The sequence below is a fragment of the Diplotaxodon limnothrissa genome, linkage group LG7 (genome assembly GCF_057381915.1).
Source record: "Diplotaxodon limnothrissa isolate DT_005_m linkage group LG7, D_limnothrissa_male_GT1.1, whole genome shotgun sequence".
NCBI lineage: Eukaryota > Metazoa > Chordata > Actinopteri > Cichliformes > Cichlidae > Diplotaxodon > Diplotaxodon limnothrissa.
In genome coordinates this window covers 5215671-5234231 of record NC_140602.1, presented here as the reverse complement: position 1 = coordinate 5234231, position 18561 = coordinate 5215671, and the positions used below count along the sequence as shown (strand labels likewise).

General features: G+C 42.8%; 1 protein-coding gene across 1 annotated transcript in view; it reads left to right on the top strand.

Annotated features, from left to right (window-relative positions):
- dusp8a (dual specificity phosphatase 8a) overlaps nt 1-18561 on the top strand; it is a 38849-nt gene that overhangs the window by 7254 nt on the left and 13034 nt on the right. The window contains exon 3 of the mRNA XM_085359038.1: nt 9192-9330. Within this exon, the coding sequence (XP_085215164.1) occupies nt 9192-9330 (139 nt within the window). The remainder of the gene's footprint in view (nt 1-9191; nt 9331-18561) is intronic.

The following is an 18561-nucleotide window of genomic DNA, read 5'->3' as shown; positions in this document are numbered from 1 at the left end:
TGCCAGTAAGTGGAGTTTGTCACTTTTGCTCGGAGCCAAACTAGCCGTTTCCCCTGTGTGCAGTCTTTGTGCCAAGCCAAATTTAAGATACTGGTAGTTTTACAATTACGAAACTCATATTGATCTCGTATTGAAGAACATGAGTGGTATTCATATTCTTATTGAACTTGATCAAAATAAAAATTTGAGTGTTTCAAAAAATGGTTCGCGTTTTTATATTTAGTGCTTTCTGTGCTTCATAAATTCCCTCAACCCACAGACTGAAATAACTCCTTTAAACAACTGATTGACTTGTCCCAAGCACACCTTGGTGATTTACAAATTTTTGTTTGTTCGTCTGCTCACATTTAGAGTTTAGTAGTATAGCAGCTCTGCTTGTAGCATGTTTTCATTATGCAGTAGGTGCAGTGGGTTGATATAGGAGGACTTTCTTTGAGCCTAGGGTCTCAGATTCAGGTTCCCTTGTCAGCACGCTGTCACACCGTTGAAGTGCCGTCATGCAAGATGCTGACTTTACGCCAGCTGTATGAGATTATTACCAACAGTCTGACCTGCGTTTCACTGTAGTTCCAAACTAGCCTCCTCTGTGTTAGCCAAGCACATCAGTGGATGCTATATTTGGTGGGCAGGCACGCATACTGTATGTTTGTTGCTTATCAGTGGCCCTGAAATCGGATCCTTCTGGTTTCCATGACTTCTCCTCTGAATATGACAGCCTTCTTTCCATGGCTTGTCCAGCCGCGGCATGCTGACTCCTGTATTTTTAGTCTCTGTGTGAAACTGAAGGATCTCTGAGGGGGGAGGGGGGGGGAGCAAGGGGAGAGGAGGAGGGTTGACATCAGTGTGTTTTGTGTGCGGTATGTGCTTTTTGTGCTGTCATGTTTGCGCATGCATTCATCAGCTAACAGTTTTACTTGACTGAATACAGAAAGCAAAAAAGCTGTAGAGGACATGGGAGATGATTTTCTGCCTCCTGGCTTCAAATGTTATTTTTAGATATTCAACTTTTTAGTTACACCCAGTGCAATAAAACAATGATTCACAGCAACCCATGACACTTGCCAGGTGAGTGAATTTTTTTTTTTAGGCGTGACTCAGAATGGCAGTTCACACTTCTTTTTTGTTGTTCTACTTCCTGGTTGCCAGGAGGCGGTCTGGTTGTCTGGCCTGCCACTCATCTTATTCTGTTGAGCCTATTTATAAGAGTGATTTATGACCAGCTTCCATTTTATGCCATTGTGTGTCAGCCCCAAACTGGCTGACATGTATTTACCTGCTTGGTACATCTTTCATAACTAAAAACATCACTTCCCAAAAAAAAGGCAAATATTTAGACTTTATTACTTTATTGCTCTGTTTACTCCTGCTGGGTTACACTAACATTTGTAGATGACAGACAGCGTCTACATGGTAAAATGAACTTCAGTTCCACTAATAGCACCTGGGATATTTAACCGAGTCCCTATATACCTGCTGTTTTTCCCTGGCTCTAATGCTTTAATGCGAGTCGACCCCACATGCCTTCCTTTTCACCTAACATGAACCATTATCAGCCAGAAGATTCTGTATCTGAATACTTGTATTATTCCGACCAAAAGATCCAGTTTTGTTCCGATAATGGTTTTATTTTAGCCGAGATCTTACACACCCAAAAATAAAATCTTTTGAACACTAGAGATGTAGACAACAAAGAGAAAGCGATGGATTTAAATTAGCTGCTGCTGGAGAAATGTTTATTTGAGGCTTTGGATCACTGTCAGAGTTTCAGTTTCATTACTTGCCCTGAGTGCAGCGCGCTAGAGCGTGTTTCTGTGCTCCGTCTCTGGGTTCATCTCTGTGTGGGGCTCTGTGCTTGGCAGATCTCACACTGTGGCACCCCACAGAGCCATGCTTCCTCCTGATTTCGCTCACTTTCATTCTCGTGACAGCTCTGTCTGTCTGTTTTGCAACCATAGCCTGCAGCTGCTCGCAACCACCTCGATTCTTATTAGTTTATTCCAGTTCTCCTCTCACTGTCTAGTGTTGTCCCATGCCTGCTTTGTTATTATCCATTCCCCACCCCCAGTAAAGAGGATAAGGCTTGCGATTAATGCTAGGCTGGATAAAGCTGGAACTAGCCGGGTTAGAGAGGAGGGCCTGACGGACCCAGACTCTTTTGTTATTGGCTAAGCATGACATCATCCCTTTTGTGTGGCCACTGGCAGGCCGCGGGCTGGGCACGTGCAGATTGGCTGTGTGGTGTTTAAGCCAGCTCCCGACTGACCCCCCCATACACACACACACACACACACACCATCGTCTGTACCCCCCACATGGCTCTGAGCATCTCCAGGAGCTGTCTCAGCCAGCCAAAACGCCAAAGGACACCATTGTGGCTCTTTGTATGGGAAGTGAATGCAGGAAGCAGGAGAGCAGCATTGACAGTATTCATGGATGGGCTGTTGCCTCCGCCTCCTCCCCAGCTGCCTCTCGCCTCGCATCCCATTGAGAACTAATAGCCTGCGTCCCCCAAGGCGCTGCACTCACCCTCTTTCATCGAAGCTCCCAATGCTTCAGTTAACTGAGCTGAATGAACAGAACAGCAGCAAACAAAATGGTGTCCTCTTTCTTCTGCCTTTCACGTTCCATCCCTTCATAGCTCCTTTTATTAATGCTCTCTATTAATGTAGGTGTAGAGAACTGGACACAGTAGGCTAGATGATGGACGACCTCTGCTGGGAGAGCGCAGGCTTAGTCGGAAATGGGGCTTCCTCATGCCTTTTCCGACAGGCTAGAGGGCAGGCGGCTGGTTTCTTGGCTTAAGCCTGGCTAATCCCTGCTGCTGTGACAGGGACAGCCGGCCAGGCAGGCCTGACAGATGGACCAGAGGTTTTCACTACCAGTAACCAGCCTGGGGAAGCACCCTTCCTCTTCTATATAGACATGGACCCCACGCTTTTGTTAAACGAAATAGCATGCCTGCATATAGATACGTTGCACTTATGAGCTGTCAAATCTGTTAATGTGGCAGAACTTAAATATTTATAACCACAAGTAGGTTTCCAGATGAAAATTTAGCTGATTTTTGCATTTTTGATGTAAAGTGAAGAAACCAGCTGTATCACACTGACCAAGATGTAGTGCATCAAGTTTAAGACAGATGTGACGGGGTGAACTTGTAAAATTTAGGATTTCTGCTTGCAAAATAGAATAATGCTGAAATCAATATAGCACAAATAGATAACCAAAAAAAGAAAATTGATAAATATATTGAGCCATTCCCCAGTACTGGACTCTGTAATGGGTATTAACTGATTGGTTGAGACATTTAATCAAGATCAAGAGAGGGGGAAAAGTGTTTTGGGAAGTCGAATGACAACAAGTGAAACCCTTAACAGTCACTTTCAGCTTTCTAAATGCTGCTGATTTCCTTTTGTGATTTCTGCACTATTAGTCAGACTAAACAGGCAATTTGAAGAAATTATGCAAACAGATTTAAACATATTTCTCCAATTTCACTGTATAATCAAAAAACAATAAATAACTGAATAATTGTTAGCTGCAGCCGTACCAATGTGATGCCTTTATGGAAACATTCATTTTACACCTGAAAATATTCTCCAGCTGTTGTGATACCAACATTTTAGACATGATAATGAACAATAGGCTGATTCTTTTTGTTTGGTATAATGGGCATGCAGCAATAAAGCCAAGAAAGGCTGTAATCTTGTCTGTGATCTTAATTGGTGATATCGGCTGAGTGTCCTGCCAAACAGAGAGAGATAACATGTGACTAATGGATTTATGCAATGTAGAAGATCTCCATCAATTCCACTGATGACACACCATATGTTGTGTTTATCCTCCATGTCAAGGGTTAGGAGGCGGCTGTAATGATGCATGATAGGGAACCCCATATGGAAAGACAATTTAAAAAATAAATCTCATTAGCTACAGTTGCAAGAATTCATCTTTTTGTATTTCTCTTATAGGATTTTCTTATTAAAATGGTGACTTTCCCATTTTTCTCTTACAGCATGTTTACTTTAATTCATGCTTAATTCAGTGTTGCATGAAAAAAGTTACACTTTCATGAATAAATCAAATGTGCATCTAAAGAGGAAATAGTTATTTACTTTGTTATGATCAAAAAGTGTTTGTCATCTAGTGTCTGACACAGACTGTGTTTTACCATCAAGGACATCACACGTGTTTCATGTGTCATCTCCCATGATTGCAAAAGTGGACTCTGAGAACATAGATGATGAATTTCTGTGTTGGTTATTTCCCAGGTGACCCAGATGGGAAAAATGGGAAATTTCCGTGTGTTTCATTCACATTTATCTGAATTTAAACAGAAATGCTAAAGCCAGCAGTGGTGTTTCTACAGAGATGGATAATGTCATATGTTTGCTTTGATGAGGTCATGCACTGAGTCATTGTTTGCTTTTAAGATCCCACTGTTTAACATAGACACACATGTCATAATCTGTATATAGTTTCAGATCTAATCACAAAGTAAAACTAACAATTACAGAAAATATAATATATGTATATTTCTTTACTCTAGTGTGAGTTCATGTGAGAGGATTTTGGGATACAAAACATGACTTCATTATATAAAGAATTGGGAGGATGATGAGGTGTTACCACGTAAAGAGAATGAATGCTTTCTTTACAGACAAAAATGAAGTCTGTGTACTGAGACAGACAAACTTTTATGTAAAAGTATAAAAATGCACTTGTATATAAATGTGTACCCTGAACAGGGCCTTATGTGTGTCTGTGTGCTAAAGGATCCCTGATATTCACCAACATGTAGGTGTGACCACACCAGATCAGGTGACCACATCTCAGAAATCATCAGGGATGACCTCACACTGCACATGCACAGAGCCGTCAGGAGCTTTCACCACCATGCCACATACCCACATCCCAGTCAGATTCACTTTCATTCAGGTGTAAAGTTTTACTTTAAAGGATGTTTCACAGTTATTCCCCATACTAAGGCTAGAATCTAAATTATCTATGAACCCAGGTTGAACCATATTATATACCTCTTTCCACATCTTATGAGCACAGTTGTTAGTGTCTCACACACACATATCACACCTACTGAAGCATACATGGAGGTGGCAGCTGCCAGTTTCAGTCAATGACATCATCATCCCCAGGGTGGTAGCTTGACAGTCGCGAGAGGTGTAGTTTGCACCTGTGAGCCGGGGTCTTAAACAGACTTATTGAATACTTAAAAGGAGACACTAGAGTACATGCAATATACCGTGTATACTGTTGAAAGTTTGGTCCAGTTGGTGCCACATCGGCATAGAAATAATGTTAGAAATGTACCCAGAAACCAACTGAAATGATAGGCGTATGGGTGGTACGTACTTAATTTTTTTCTGGTGAATCAGTATGACAAACTCTGACTCCTGCTCACTGTGCTGTCTTTTTAAAGAGAGATTTCGTAATTGCCATTTCCTGTATCTCTTCAGCTCCTCGTTACTGAAGAATTTACTGTTAACTGAAGATGGCTCGTACCGCACTCCTCTTGTTTTGTGTGGGTCCTCCCAGAGTGGACACCGTGAGGGGACCCAGACTGTGCTTCAGGAATGTGGGTCCATTTTTAGATTTGTGTCACAGACCAGTACACACACACATACTCCCACTCAGCACTGACCTTGTCACTGGTCAGCAGCAAGACAGGGGTCAGAGGGAAGTTGTATGTCACTTTTTTGCACAAACTGTTACCGTAAAGCAGGACAGCGTTTCCCTTATTTCATAGATATCTTCTGTTGCCAAGCTACCCATCAGTTATCTTTCATTATGTGTGTGTGTGTGTGTGTGTGTATACATACAAACTGTTCCTTCAGAGGAGCATTGACACAAAGTCCATGCCCTAACTTGCAGCCTTGTCTCCAACCTCGTTTTTCTTCCACTCCTTACATATTTTATAACAGGGTCAGTTAGAAGTGTACAGGGACTTCTGACTCTCTTGCCCAATCCCTTCATTTTTTTTCTCTTTCAGGGTCAAATGTTATCCTTTTTCTAGCTCTGTGTATCTCATTTAATAGAATTTCATCTTTTATGCATCTTGCCTCTCATGTTTGTTGTTTATTCTCTGCTGTGACGCCGGTCTCCAGCTCCTTTAGAGAGACCTGGGTGCAGCAGGATTGTAGCATTTGGTGTGCTAGTGCTACCTTCTGTCCCTCCATCTCTCTCTTGCTTTATATCTAATCCTCCCTCAAGTTTCCGTCTGATCCCCCTTCTTGGCATTCCTTTCCCTGGCTTCCTCTTCTGTTCCTTCATCCCTTGTTTTTCCTCTCTGCTAGTGGCATTCCTTGTTTACCTGCAGTGTGCATGCGTCAGAGAGCCTGGGCCAGTACTGTAATAGTAGTGATGCTGTAGCACTGCAGAGGGATGAGGGATCTGTACTACTGCTGCAGTCTGACAGCAAGTCCCAGCCCTGGGTCGTTGACCTCCAGCACTGCAGCAACCTCCATGTGTTTCACATGCTTAGCCAGATGGGTAGTTTTTAGCATCTGGTGTAATATTCTTCTATCTGTTATGCCATTTATACTTTCTAACAAATCTAGACATTCCTTTTCGTCTTATAAGGGAATAAGGTGAGATCTAATTTATCAAAAAATAGTCATCAAAATGGCATTTAACTGTCACTTAATTTTATCATTTGCAGCAAATTTATAGATTTTTTTCTATATTGTGGTAGTACCACCAAACCTGTGAAAATAAAATGTTAAAAAATGCAACTGCAGTGTCTGTGGTTGTTTGAGAAAAGTATTTAATTATGATGTTTTCTATGTAATGTATGAACACAGTAGTTTCACAGAGAGCGACAGTATTTCCTTTATGAGATTCATTCCATGTTTTCACATTAGAAAGTAAACCTTTTAGACTGCGCAGCTGATAAACAACACCAAAGTGTGCATTGAGCGGTGTGTTTATATTTGTGTTAACGCACGTTTGTACGGTTAAAGGCCTGTAATCCTCAGGCACTGAGATCAGACTCCCAAATTAGATCTGATCCCATTAGGATTATTAGCCAAAATATCCAGGGTTAGTTAGGATGAAGGATGCAGGGAATTTAAAACAAAGACAAAGAGACGCAGGGCAAATAACAAATTGTGCATTGTGGGCAGTTTAATGCTAAAACAGGAAATCATAGAAATGGTGCACTTTAATTACGGTTAAATTAATGCTAATCACCTCCAGGCTCTTTCTTTTTTTGATCTTAATCTGGTTGATATTTTGTACGTGAGTGTATACTGGGCCAGATGGCCTCATAGCTCCATTGCACACAAACCATGATCTTATTATTTTTGCAGTGTATTTTAGCAACAGTTGTTTATTGCAACCACTTTAGGTGATATAGATAAGAAGTCTAAATATCGCAATGCTAATAAATAGAATAAAAAGAAACCAGGGTGTTTGCAATTTTCTGATGGTCTGTGTTGCAGATTATTTATGAAGCTGTTAACAGTAGGCTGCTTGTCGCTATAAGATGTTAACCAGCACTAATTGTCAGTGTCTTTTTGCAATCCCATAATATAGGTCTGGTTACTTCCTTCACATTGGATGAACTATTTATAGAATATCACATCATGTATGTTGTTGGGGGGGTTTTTTTTGCAGATATTGATGTTCACGCACATCAAGTGTAGGCTTTGCTGTAAATAACCACTTCTAAATGGTTCCCTGTCATAAGTCATTTGAGAGCTTATAATGGGTAGTCTGTTTTATAAACGAGACCCCAGGTTTTCATTCTTTTAGGTCAGTATTGGTGTTGGATGCAGGCAGGCTTAGCTAAGTCAGCCTTTATTAAGCCAGAGTGAGATTTTAGCATGCTTCAGAGACTGACCTTGTCCTGTCTAAATCACCTGCCTAGCAGTCTTCCAAGCCACTCTGCTACAGCTGCTCTGTAAGCAGAAACATTAGCAAACGCGCTCCAGGTGCACTGTGGAGCTGTGTATATCATGAGTTGTCATCGCCATTGTGCCTTCATGTGCACAGAGAGCAAAGAGACATTGAGGAAGTGGAAGCTAGCAGATATTCAGCGACACTTTGCACATGAGGATGATGTGCTTTTGTTGTTTACTGAGGTACACAAAGAATTCACGACCCGTCTCGTTTCATTGTCGCCGCTCTCCGTCTTCTGTTTCATCTCCTAAATTCCTTTTTTGTCCCCTTTTTCTTTTTCTCAATTTTTGTCTCTATTGTTCACTGACCCAATGTGTAGTTACCCCCACACCTCACCCCAATCCCCCTCCATCCTTTTCTCCCTGTAGCTGGCCCTCCTTCCCGCTCCCTCTCCCGTCTCCTGTCCAGTGGCGGTTCAGTGAGGTAGTGATTCATAGCTGCAGTAGGCGCTGCCTGATGGTCATGTGACCAAAGCCTGCCTGACAACATGGAGAATGAACACAGTCTGGCTAGTTTGTGTGCAGCCTCATGCACATGCTCCCTCATGCAAACACACACACGCAAAGAAATACTTTGTCGCATCAGCGCATGCTCACATCCTCTCATCTTTCTCCCAATCTGACATAAACAGCATCACTATGAAGCCACTGGATGTCCACGCCCTTCGCTATGCAGCCAGCTTTCATGATTTTATCCTCTATTACTGCAATCATCCTTCTCATATTTGTCCAAAACAAAACATTATGACTGAACAGTGCAATACCCTACCCTAATGCAATATTCATAGTCCTGTGCATTATCTTATAACTATAAGCACGCGCAGTGCTTGCTGTTTACTGTTGCAGTCACAGGCACCAGTAAAAGTTTATTGTCAAAACACCCAGTAGTGTGTTTGTGAGTTCCTTTTTATTTCTTTTTTATTTTTGTTGCTTCTTCCTGGAAAATGTGAAAGCAGCACAGAGGTCAGGTGTTTGAGGAAACAGGTTTGGTCCCTGCCGCAGCTCATTTACCATCACTGCGTCATCAGAATGCCCTCTTACAATGCCTGGGTTTACTCAGGCGAAAGAAAATATTCCTCAAACCCCACCCACAAGTTTGAATACATGTCATAGATTCAAATGCTGGGGTTGTCCCAAGTCCCAAATTACTCAAGATGCCAATTAGATAGAAATTCCAGTTTTTTCTAACTCGTACTTCCTTGCTGGCTTTGACACAAGATATTTTTGTTGTATAATCAATTCTCTTCTCTTCCTTGTTGTTTATCTTCTGTGCAGGTTGAGCTGGGCAGGAAGCAGGAAGTGGTGGTTTATGACCAGAGTTCCAAAGAAGCAGGGCATCTGTCCAAAGATGGTTTTGTGCACATTCTCATGGGAAAGTTGGAGGGCACCTTCCACAAAGTCTCCCTTCTCACCGGTAAGACATGTGTGGTGTTGGTGGTGGTGCAAAAGAAAAGGGGAAAGAGCAGACTTTGTATATCTCAAAGCCTGTTTTCCTTTGTGTGTGTGTGTATGCACTGCTATTTATTGTAGCCCGAACAGGTGCACTGTTGTCGTTGCACAGTTTGATCAGCAGATGTCACTCATGAGAACAACAGGACAACAATGTAGCCCTTAGTCAGTTCCCCATTTCTTAACACTATACTAGTGTTCTGACTTCGTGGTGTAAGGTTTGCAGGTATGTGTGAGCCCAGGAGGGAGAGGGGAAGTAAACTCCCCTGCACTCTTCCCCTTACCCAGCATCTCTGCAGTAACGGTGAAGCTCAACTTTCAATCCTCTGGCCTTATTTATCACAGTTATTACCCTGTCGTAGTGTCCACTAAGCACACTGAGATTTATAATTGAGCCCCACCAAGACTGTTAATAGTCGTTGAGTTAATAACATCTTGATTGTGGTGGCTGCAGCTTTTTAAGGGATGATATTACACACACACATATCCGCCCGCCGAGGCTTATGAATCTGTCCCAAATATGTCAGTGCAGAATGGGGAGTGTAATCTGCCTCAGTCAGGATTTGAAACGAGGCAGCGGAGGCATGCTGCTCTTGCAAATCTCGGCTCTTCTCTCTGCATCCCCATTCTTCTCCTCTTCCCTCCGCTGGGAGATTAGTGCTTTTTTCATGAGTCATTCACGGATGCCTAGGATTGCCTGAAAGCACACAGCCTCTACAATTTGTCACAGAAGTGTACTGAGCGCATGCTTTGGGTGGACACACCCGTGCATACAAAGTGCATACACACGACCGCGTTTGATGCCTCACACACACGAACACAAACACACACTCTCTGATTACTGAAAAGCCGGGATTTTGTTAATACTGAAGGACCCCCTGTCAGCAGCTCCCTCCTCGTTATCAATCTCGGCTCGTTCTCGTTGTGTTTCTTCAACAGAGGAAGAAAAAGAGGAATCACACCTCTTCCATTTTTGTCCCCGCTTTTCTGCTGTTTCCACGACAACAGTGGCAGAGAATATTCTCCTGTAGGACTCAGCCAATGGCGTCCGCTTTTGTTTGGGTGGTTGTAATATTGGGGTCAGTGGAGCTAGCAGCAGCGTTGTATACATAATATTTGTCTGTATTTGCAGTGCATGCATGCAGGTGGGTGGTGTTGCATGCATGTGCCTGCATGCATTATGACATTATGTGAACGATTGCTGTGGGATCTGCTTATGTGGGGAAAAAAGCATCAGTGTGAAGGTGTTAGAGATAAGAATAGGATATGCTTGTCAGGATTTTTAAGTGTTGCTGTTAAGTTGCCTTTATTAATGTGACAATGTTTATATTATAATTGGGGATGACGGGCATTCTTGTTCATTGCGTCTGCACAGTTTGCAGCAACAAAGTGCCTGGTGTCTAAAAGGACGCTTGTCTTTTCTGTTACAAAAAAACCCCACAGTGGCACAATGTGTGATTTGTGAACAAACTGAGCCCAGAGAAAGTTCAAAGGTCAGGGGTCACGATGTGCCATCTTGGATCTCGAGCTCTTCACAGAGCAGTGAAAGCAAGCATGCAAGAAAACTATTTTTCGAAATGGGCCACTGGTTTGACAGAATTACTCATTTGAAGATGTCACACTTGCCTCCTAAAAACCAGTAAAAAGTTGCTCACCTGGTTTTGTGAATGACCAAAGGCCACCACATGCACTAGCCTTTCCCAGCCATTCCTCCCACTCACTCACTGCTTTCCCATCCACTCTCTGTACTTTACTGTTAAATAAAAGCCGAAGATGTCAAAAATGAAACCCACCCAAAATAAAGTAATGGATTAAATAATGAGTAAAAACGTATGCTTCTTTTTGTCCATCCTTTATTTTTTTGTCCTGTCTCTGCCTCCTCATTCTTGACTTTAATTGGCATTACTCCTGTCTCCCAAATTTAAAAAAATAATCCCAGTTCACACCTCCCTCTCCGCCCACCTTATGCTTTTACACCTCCCTTCTACTGAACCTCTGATTTATGCTACTAATAATTCCCGTGGTGACCTCATATCTGACTGAGGACTTATTTTCAGCCTCACACCAGACGTACACACTACGCAGAGTGTAGCACTGGTGCAAATCCAGTGAGGGGTAATGTGGGTGGGTAAAGGAGGGAGAAATGGATTGCGAGATGAAAAGAATCCATAAATGGGATGAACAGGGTGAATTTGAGAATAATTATGAAGCTGCCTGTCTGAGGGGAGGTTGATTTTTCTACCTTAAATGTCAGTTATGCAGACGCTTGCCAAAGGGAGATTAAGGCAACATTTCTGAAAGGGATTTATGTTTTTTGCATTTTTAAACCTAATGCTTATTGACGTAAATTTCCTTTCAACTAGGGGAAATAAGACAGGAGAAGACAGGAGATGCCAGATAAGCTGCCTGAATGAAATGTTACACAATCATAATGAATGCTCTGGGAACATATTGATCCCAAAACAATCTGTGACCCCTCTCAGGTTTCCACCATTCAGTAATTGATCAACTGGAAAGCACACCATGTCGTTACATGTGGAAAACGTCATACTGGTAGCATTGTCCCAAAAGGGCAATTGTTTTTGTGAATGAAATTACTAATGCAGATTCTCACCCTGTATTAAAGAATGCATTCACGCTGGATGTAGTTGTACTTGGAGAGTGTCCTTGTGAATCCATGCAAGCACAAAGGTTAAGGTTATGCTACTTCATTGATTGCGTGAAAGTGTTTGTGAGAAACATGCCTCTCTCAGGACAGCTGTATTTTTAACACAGTGGTGATCTCACCCAGTTGGAGCTCAAGCTGATGCGTCTTGCCTTTTTCAGAGTTCTGATAGCGTGTGTGTGTGTGTGTGTGTGTGTGTGTGTGTGTGTGTGTGTAGAGGGAGAGATCATCACTTGGTTGGAGCCAGCTGCCTCCCCAGTGGCTCTAAAGTTTGTGCATTTCCCACCAATCTGCAAGCACACAGCCAAATTGGAGACAACGCTGAACACTCCCTGCTAGTGTGGGGCTAGGTGGTATGTTAGCCGATGCCAGCTGTGTCATACGTCACAGCAGCCCCGCTATAGAACTGACAGCATGAAATGTTTTGCTGCCGTGTTCTAGTTTCAGCAGTCTAATATGCAAGACAGAATAAAAAGAGAACTTTCAAAAAGGCTACTCATGAGCTGTGGATGAAAAGAGAGTTGGGTAGTGTTTTCAAGTGGAAGGGAGGTGGAGATAAAAATAACAATATGTTTTATTCATAGCACATTTTTTTCCTTTTTTTTTTCAAGTACTTTAAGTTGAGGGGGTGACAGCTAGAAATTAGGAAATTAAACACATGCAAAAATAGCATTATAAAAGCACCATCACAGCAGTTGGGTCATAAAGAGGAAATGAAGGTGCGGGAACATGCAGATGTATATGTCATCCATGTAATGTGTGAGTCTACAGAGTTTTCTAATGTGTGAGACTCCTTCTAATCTTCTCTTGCACCATCTGCCAGTGTTTTTCGTGGGATTACTAAAACACCACACCGTTAGGTCAAAGGGAAAAAGGAGAGAAAGGGGACACCAACTGAAATGAGGTAGTGACAAGGGACAAGGGACATGTCTAAATAGTCTATAGTGGCAGCACTTGACTGCACTCATAGTGCAGAGGTAATCCTGAAACAGTTATGTGGCCAAAGGAAAATAAAGTTTTGCAGTGTATTAATCCTAAATTTGAAGTGTTTGCTGCCTTTTCACTCTCATATAGCTTTTAAAAAAAATTGTACTATTTCGCTACATAGGTGAATTAAGAATATTCACTGACATGTTCAGGGCGATGATGTCAGTGAATATTTGAGTGATTTCACAGATGAACAGGCCTCGTCAGGTTTGTGCTGTTTCACATTCCGTTGAAGACACACACATCAATCAAACTGCGTTGTTTCACAATAAAATGTGACAAAATGAGTTATGCTATTCTAGTATTGCACGACAGTTTTAAGTGTCCAGTAGATGGACAGTGTTGTCCCTGATACAGAGTCCTATGAACTGCATTGAAAAGAGTTCATTTATATACTGTAGCATGTGATCTGGGGCACAGTTTTTGATTTTTTTTCTGTCTCCCACGCAAAAGCACACAAGAGACAAGGCAGTGACATACTGATGGGAGGTATCAGGAGATGAAAGGTGCCTCTCTCTCATTTTCTTTCACTTGCACTTTCTTTGTCATGCACATTGTAAATAATGCAGACACATACAGGAGCTGCTGTGTTCCTCTGGGCTTTGATGACATCAGGTTAGGGTGTTATTGCACAGACACGGGGGTACAAAGGTCAAGTAAGTTACGGCTCATTCTCGTGTGCTGTTATACAACAGTGTGGGGAGTGTTTTTCGTGTGTGTGTGTGTGCGTGTGTGTGCAGACATTAGAGAGAAGCTGAAGAGGTGAGGTAATCATGGGAGGCACAACCTTACAATGCAGCCGTTCAGACATTCCAATGAGCTACATAAGGAGGTCTGTTTGTGAGCATGCATGTTTTTGTGCATATGAATATGTGCATATAAAGCAGAGCACGAATGAGTATGAGGCAATGTTTTGGAGTATTTGTGTGAGAAAAGACATAATAGACAAATGAGAGCAATTGAGGAGATGAGGTAATACTCCTTATTTCATCCTGAATGTGTGCGTGAGTATGCGTGTGCGTGTCAGAGCCTGTGTGGTCACAGAGCTCGCTCAGAGAGACAGGTCGCACTGCTCGGTGTTTGTGAGCCTCCACAGAAATGAAAGACTTTCTTTCCTTCTGGAGCCCAGCATGAAGTCTCCCTTTCTGAAGCTGAAGCCTGAGGTGAAGAAACTGCTTACACACACACACAATTTACGCGGACACCTGCAGCGCGCATGTGTGTTTGAGATGCTTCAACAGATGCGGATCACCAGTTTTATGTGATCGGAAACTGATAAAAATGTATCTGCTGTAAAAGTTTTATAGTTTTGCTTGGGGGTCTGGGTTCTGTTGGCTTCTAAAGATAAACGTGTGATGGAAAATGACGTGATCGATCAAGTTGTGTAAACAGTGTTTGAATGACATTTGCCTACTGCTTTATGCCTCCAGGTGTGTTATCATTGGTCAGAGGTTGCAGACTAATTGTGGATGTGTGTCTGAGGTCCATTTTTTTCTCCCCACCTACAACTTTTCTCTCTTCAGCTTCTCCGTCACCCCCTTCTTTCCTGTGTATACTAACCTCCTAACCTGCCCCTTCTGCACCTCTCTGCTCCTTTCTGCCCCTCCACGTCCCCCTCCTACCTCTCAATTACGCCAATGGGAGTTCTAGCAGATCAATGATTTCATTGAGAAGGAGCCAGTGGTGCCATTAGGAGGTGAGCTCACCGTCCCCAGGGAGAACTGACACAGTATTCTCAATGACCTCGCCTTCCTCAGCAGTCCTCTTTACATCTCTCCTTCAACCCCCTTTACCTTCCCCCTTACTTCTACTTCGCTTTACCCATACCCTTCTCCTCCTCCTCCTCTTCCTCCTTCCTCTCTTCTGTTTCATGGTGCTGAGAACAGAGCTCTATTTTTAGGCCCAGACTCCTGCGGTCGTCACATCTGGCGCCAGTGGCCTCGATGCTCTCACCCTGGCCTGTAGATACACAACACATACCGGCCCCACCCCAGCCAGCACCGCGGGAGCACAAAGGTCAAAGAATAAAGGCTATAAAATATCTATGACACCTCCCGCCTCAGAAAAGTGTGACATAGTTTGAAAAGCCCTCTAACTGGACAGTGACATAATGCTCAGTTTTCTGCTTTGTAGGTAATGACCTTGATGAGATATTGGGCAAACCCTTAACTTGTGCACACACTTGAGAAAGCTTGCAAATACGTGCACATGTGGACAGACACTCTTACACACACACATAAATATGGTAACAAAGCCCAGAGGAGGTCAGTACCAAGTTGCATTTTATGTAACAATGTTCTGTTTCTGCCAGTGTTCTCGCCCCCTCCCCCGTCCGTCTCATTGGCCTCACATGATGAGCTTGATGTCATTTTCCCCTTCTTTCCCTTAAATTTGGGAGAACAAAAACAGGCCAGCATATGTGCATGTTTATGTGTGTGCACAGTGTGATGCACGCGCATGTGTGTGTGTGTGCGTGTGTGTGTGTTTATGTGAGCTGCTGCCAAATGTTTCCACCATGACGTGATCTCACTGCTCTGCTTGCCTTCTGCTCTTCTTCCTTTTCTCCTCCATCACCGAGTCCCTTGCACACACACACACACACGCACACAGACGCACAAGAGAAACACATTGTTGTACGCATATACTTTGACATGCAAAGGAGAAGACTGAAGGTTTCTCCCAGATCCCGGTATGGGAGAGATGTGCATAAATTTCAAGTAGTGTGGATATGTCTGTGAATGAGACTCTGGTACTGATACTTAAGCTTAGAAGAATTAAAATAACTTTAATCGTGGGAAGAAATTAACATAAAGTTCACAGTGATTCAGAATAACATGTGTGGCAAAGACAAAACATGACTGTAAAAAATAACCATTAAGGGTTTAAATTAGGGTTTTGTTTACACATGCAGAATTAATATTTGCTTACTTTTTTGATGTTTTACTCTTGGTAAACTTTTTGGCAAAATCCTGTGACGTTGACCTAAATACATACTTGTTTATAGTATAGGTATTTAAGCTGGTTTATGTATACAGTCTGTTCATACCTTCTGTGTCCTGCTGCATTGGAACTCTAGACTCTATCTAGAGGCCTTTTGAACGTCCCAACCTGCCCCCGGTCATACATTCATCCAGCAGGGGATAAAAATAGTTTGTTGAAACTGTTACCTAGGCAGTGTCAACACATCGGGTCAACAGGAGCTGAAGCTGAACAGTGTGCTACCCAAAGCTCGCTTCACCCCCATCAGCACCTCATAACTCAAACCTCATCATGAGTTTGGGCCAAGTATTCGCTAGTTTGGTTGCTACACCATCAGCTTACCGCTGAGGCGCTTACCCTGACGTCTCTGACACACATGTGGAGTGGAAATTTCCAAAGGCAGAAGAAAAGGGAAAGGAGTAGCTAACAATTATGCTAGTTTATCCTACCGAGGCCTGGACTGCATCCACCAGATTCCATTCATGCTCGGACTGCCCACTGCCGCTCCTGTCATAACGTCATTCCTTGGAACAATGGTGGATTCCTGTTTATCACTGGGCTGTCTTTGATGCACTTTATCTCTGGCATGCCACAGAGCTGCTTCCTTATTTACCTACTGAAAAGACTCCACTTTTACTGTGTGGACAAGGTCCATGTCTTTGCAGACTTGTACTTTGTTCCCTTTAAACTTATAGCACCAGATGATCTGCTTTAAAATTCTGTTTGCTAATTATTCTCCAAAAAGGGTTGAGAAAGGTTCTTCTTTTCCAGACTAGTAGCAGAGGAGTAGAATAGTTGCCTGTTACAGTGCTGATACTTTAAATCCTGTGTGGTTTAACACTTTTCCTGGTATGTATACAGACTTGTAACACAGGTCGTTTTACCGTAAATACATGCTGATCACACACTGAAATGTTTGGGTTCAACCTCGAGGGCTGCTGCTGTTTCCTGATAAAAGAGGGAGATTTTCTATCTCCACAGCAACAGGCTAATTTTGGAGTTCCAGGCAAATCCAAACCTTCAGATTGAGGTATGCAGCAGTTTGTGATCATTCTCAGTCCTCCTCATATCTCCCCCTCTGCGGACACACAAAAAACTCACTTATACACACACACATACAGAGATGAAGGCTGGACAGCACTGAGAGGCCACTTCCTCTTGTGTTGTGTAACTACTTCCTGTTTCTGATAAAGTGACATCAGGGTTCCCCAGCGTAAAAGAAAAAGATGTCTAGAGAACATGTATGCACACCAATCTTCTATATATCTATATTTTGTTGTTTTGTATTTGGACTAAAAAGTAAAAGGGAAGCTCAGAAATCCCACCAGCTTTACAGATGATTAAACGGCATGATGTAGGTGTTGGCACAGTGGTGCACGCAGAAACAGCTTGCCCAGTTCCTTCCATGGCATTACGTCATTCCCTTCCTATTGTTCTTCTGTAGCTGACGGAGTGATGTCACTGTCGCATTGTGGATGTGACACATTCACACATGCACACAGTGTCCAGGGCATGTAATGGCCGGAAAAACTAACCTTGACCTCGGGTGTTGCAGTAGCCGCTGTCACCATGTCCTCTACACCCAAATCCAGTCTGCAGGTTACACCCTGCCTTGTGACGGATCTCTGTCCAGGAGGGGAATTGACTGGAAGAATGACATACTTTTTTTTGTTTGTTTTCTTTTCTTTTTTTTTGTCTTTTTGTTGAATTATAAGCTGATTTGTGTTACTTTTCCATTTCTAATATGCCTCAGTATGGTCAAAGAAACCCTGGGAGTCACTAACACATTGATGAGATAATAGTAGTTTTCCTCTTAAAGAATATCACTTAATCTGATAACACCACTCAGTGACAGGCACAGACAGGCACAGCATATCGTTTGCAGAGAGATGCCCTGGTACAGCCTGAGACTGTCTGAGTTAATTGTAAGACAGGTAGACATGACGCTGAGCTAACAGAGGAGCAGATGGCGTGGCTTCCAGCTCTGTTGTGAGGACAGTGGATCTGTCAATCTGCCTGCTGTGCTGGTAGGAGCTAATTAACACTAAACTGATCTGAGACCTGCCTGTCTGTCTGCACGTAGCAGTGAAACAAGCCCATTAAAAACAAACAGATCTGGTGTCGGCTCCTCTCTCTCACAGTATCGCCATTATAAGACTGATACCACATGCGAGAGACAATGAGAGAGATGAGGGGTGTTATTCTATGCATTCCAGCTCAGGCCATTTGCATTTAGAATGAAATAGCCATCCGTTCTACTCAAGAGAACCTGTGTAGACAAACTCACCTCTGGGGAAATCAGAGCAGGGTGAAGTGTGTGCTCTTAATGCACGCACACATTCGCGTTCTTCATGTTTTCATTACTGTATTGTCACGGACATGGTTTCTGCACATATTCAGCCTGTTTTGCACACACACACATACATTATTCATCCATATAAAACCGCAGAAAACAGCTGTAAGCTGTCTCGCTGTATAAAGATAAAGTTAACATTTATTTTATATGCACTCAAAGTGAATGCACAGGCTTTATATGCACGCAAGATACACATGCAGTGGCCAGCA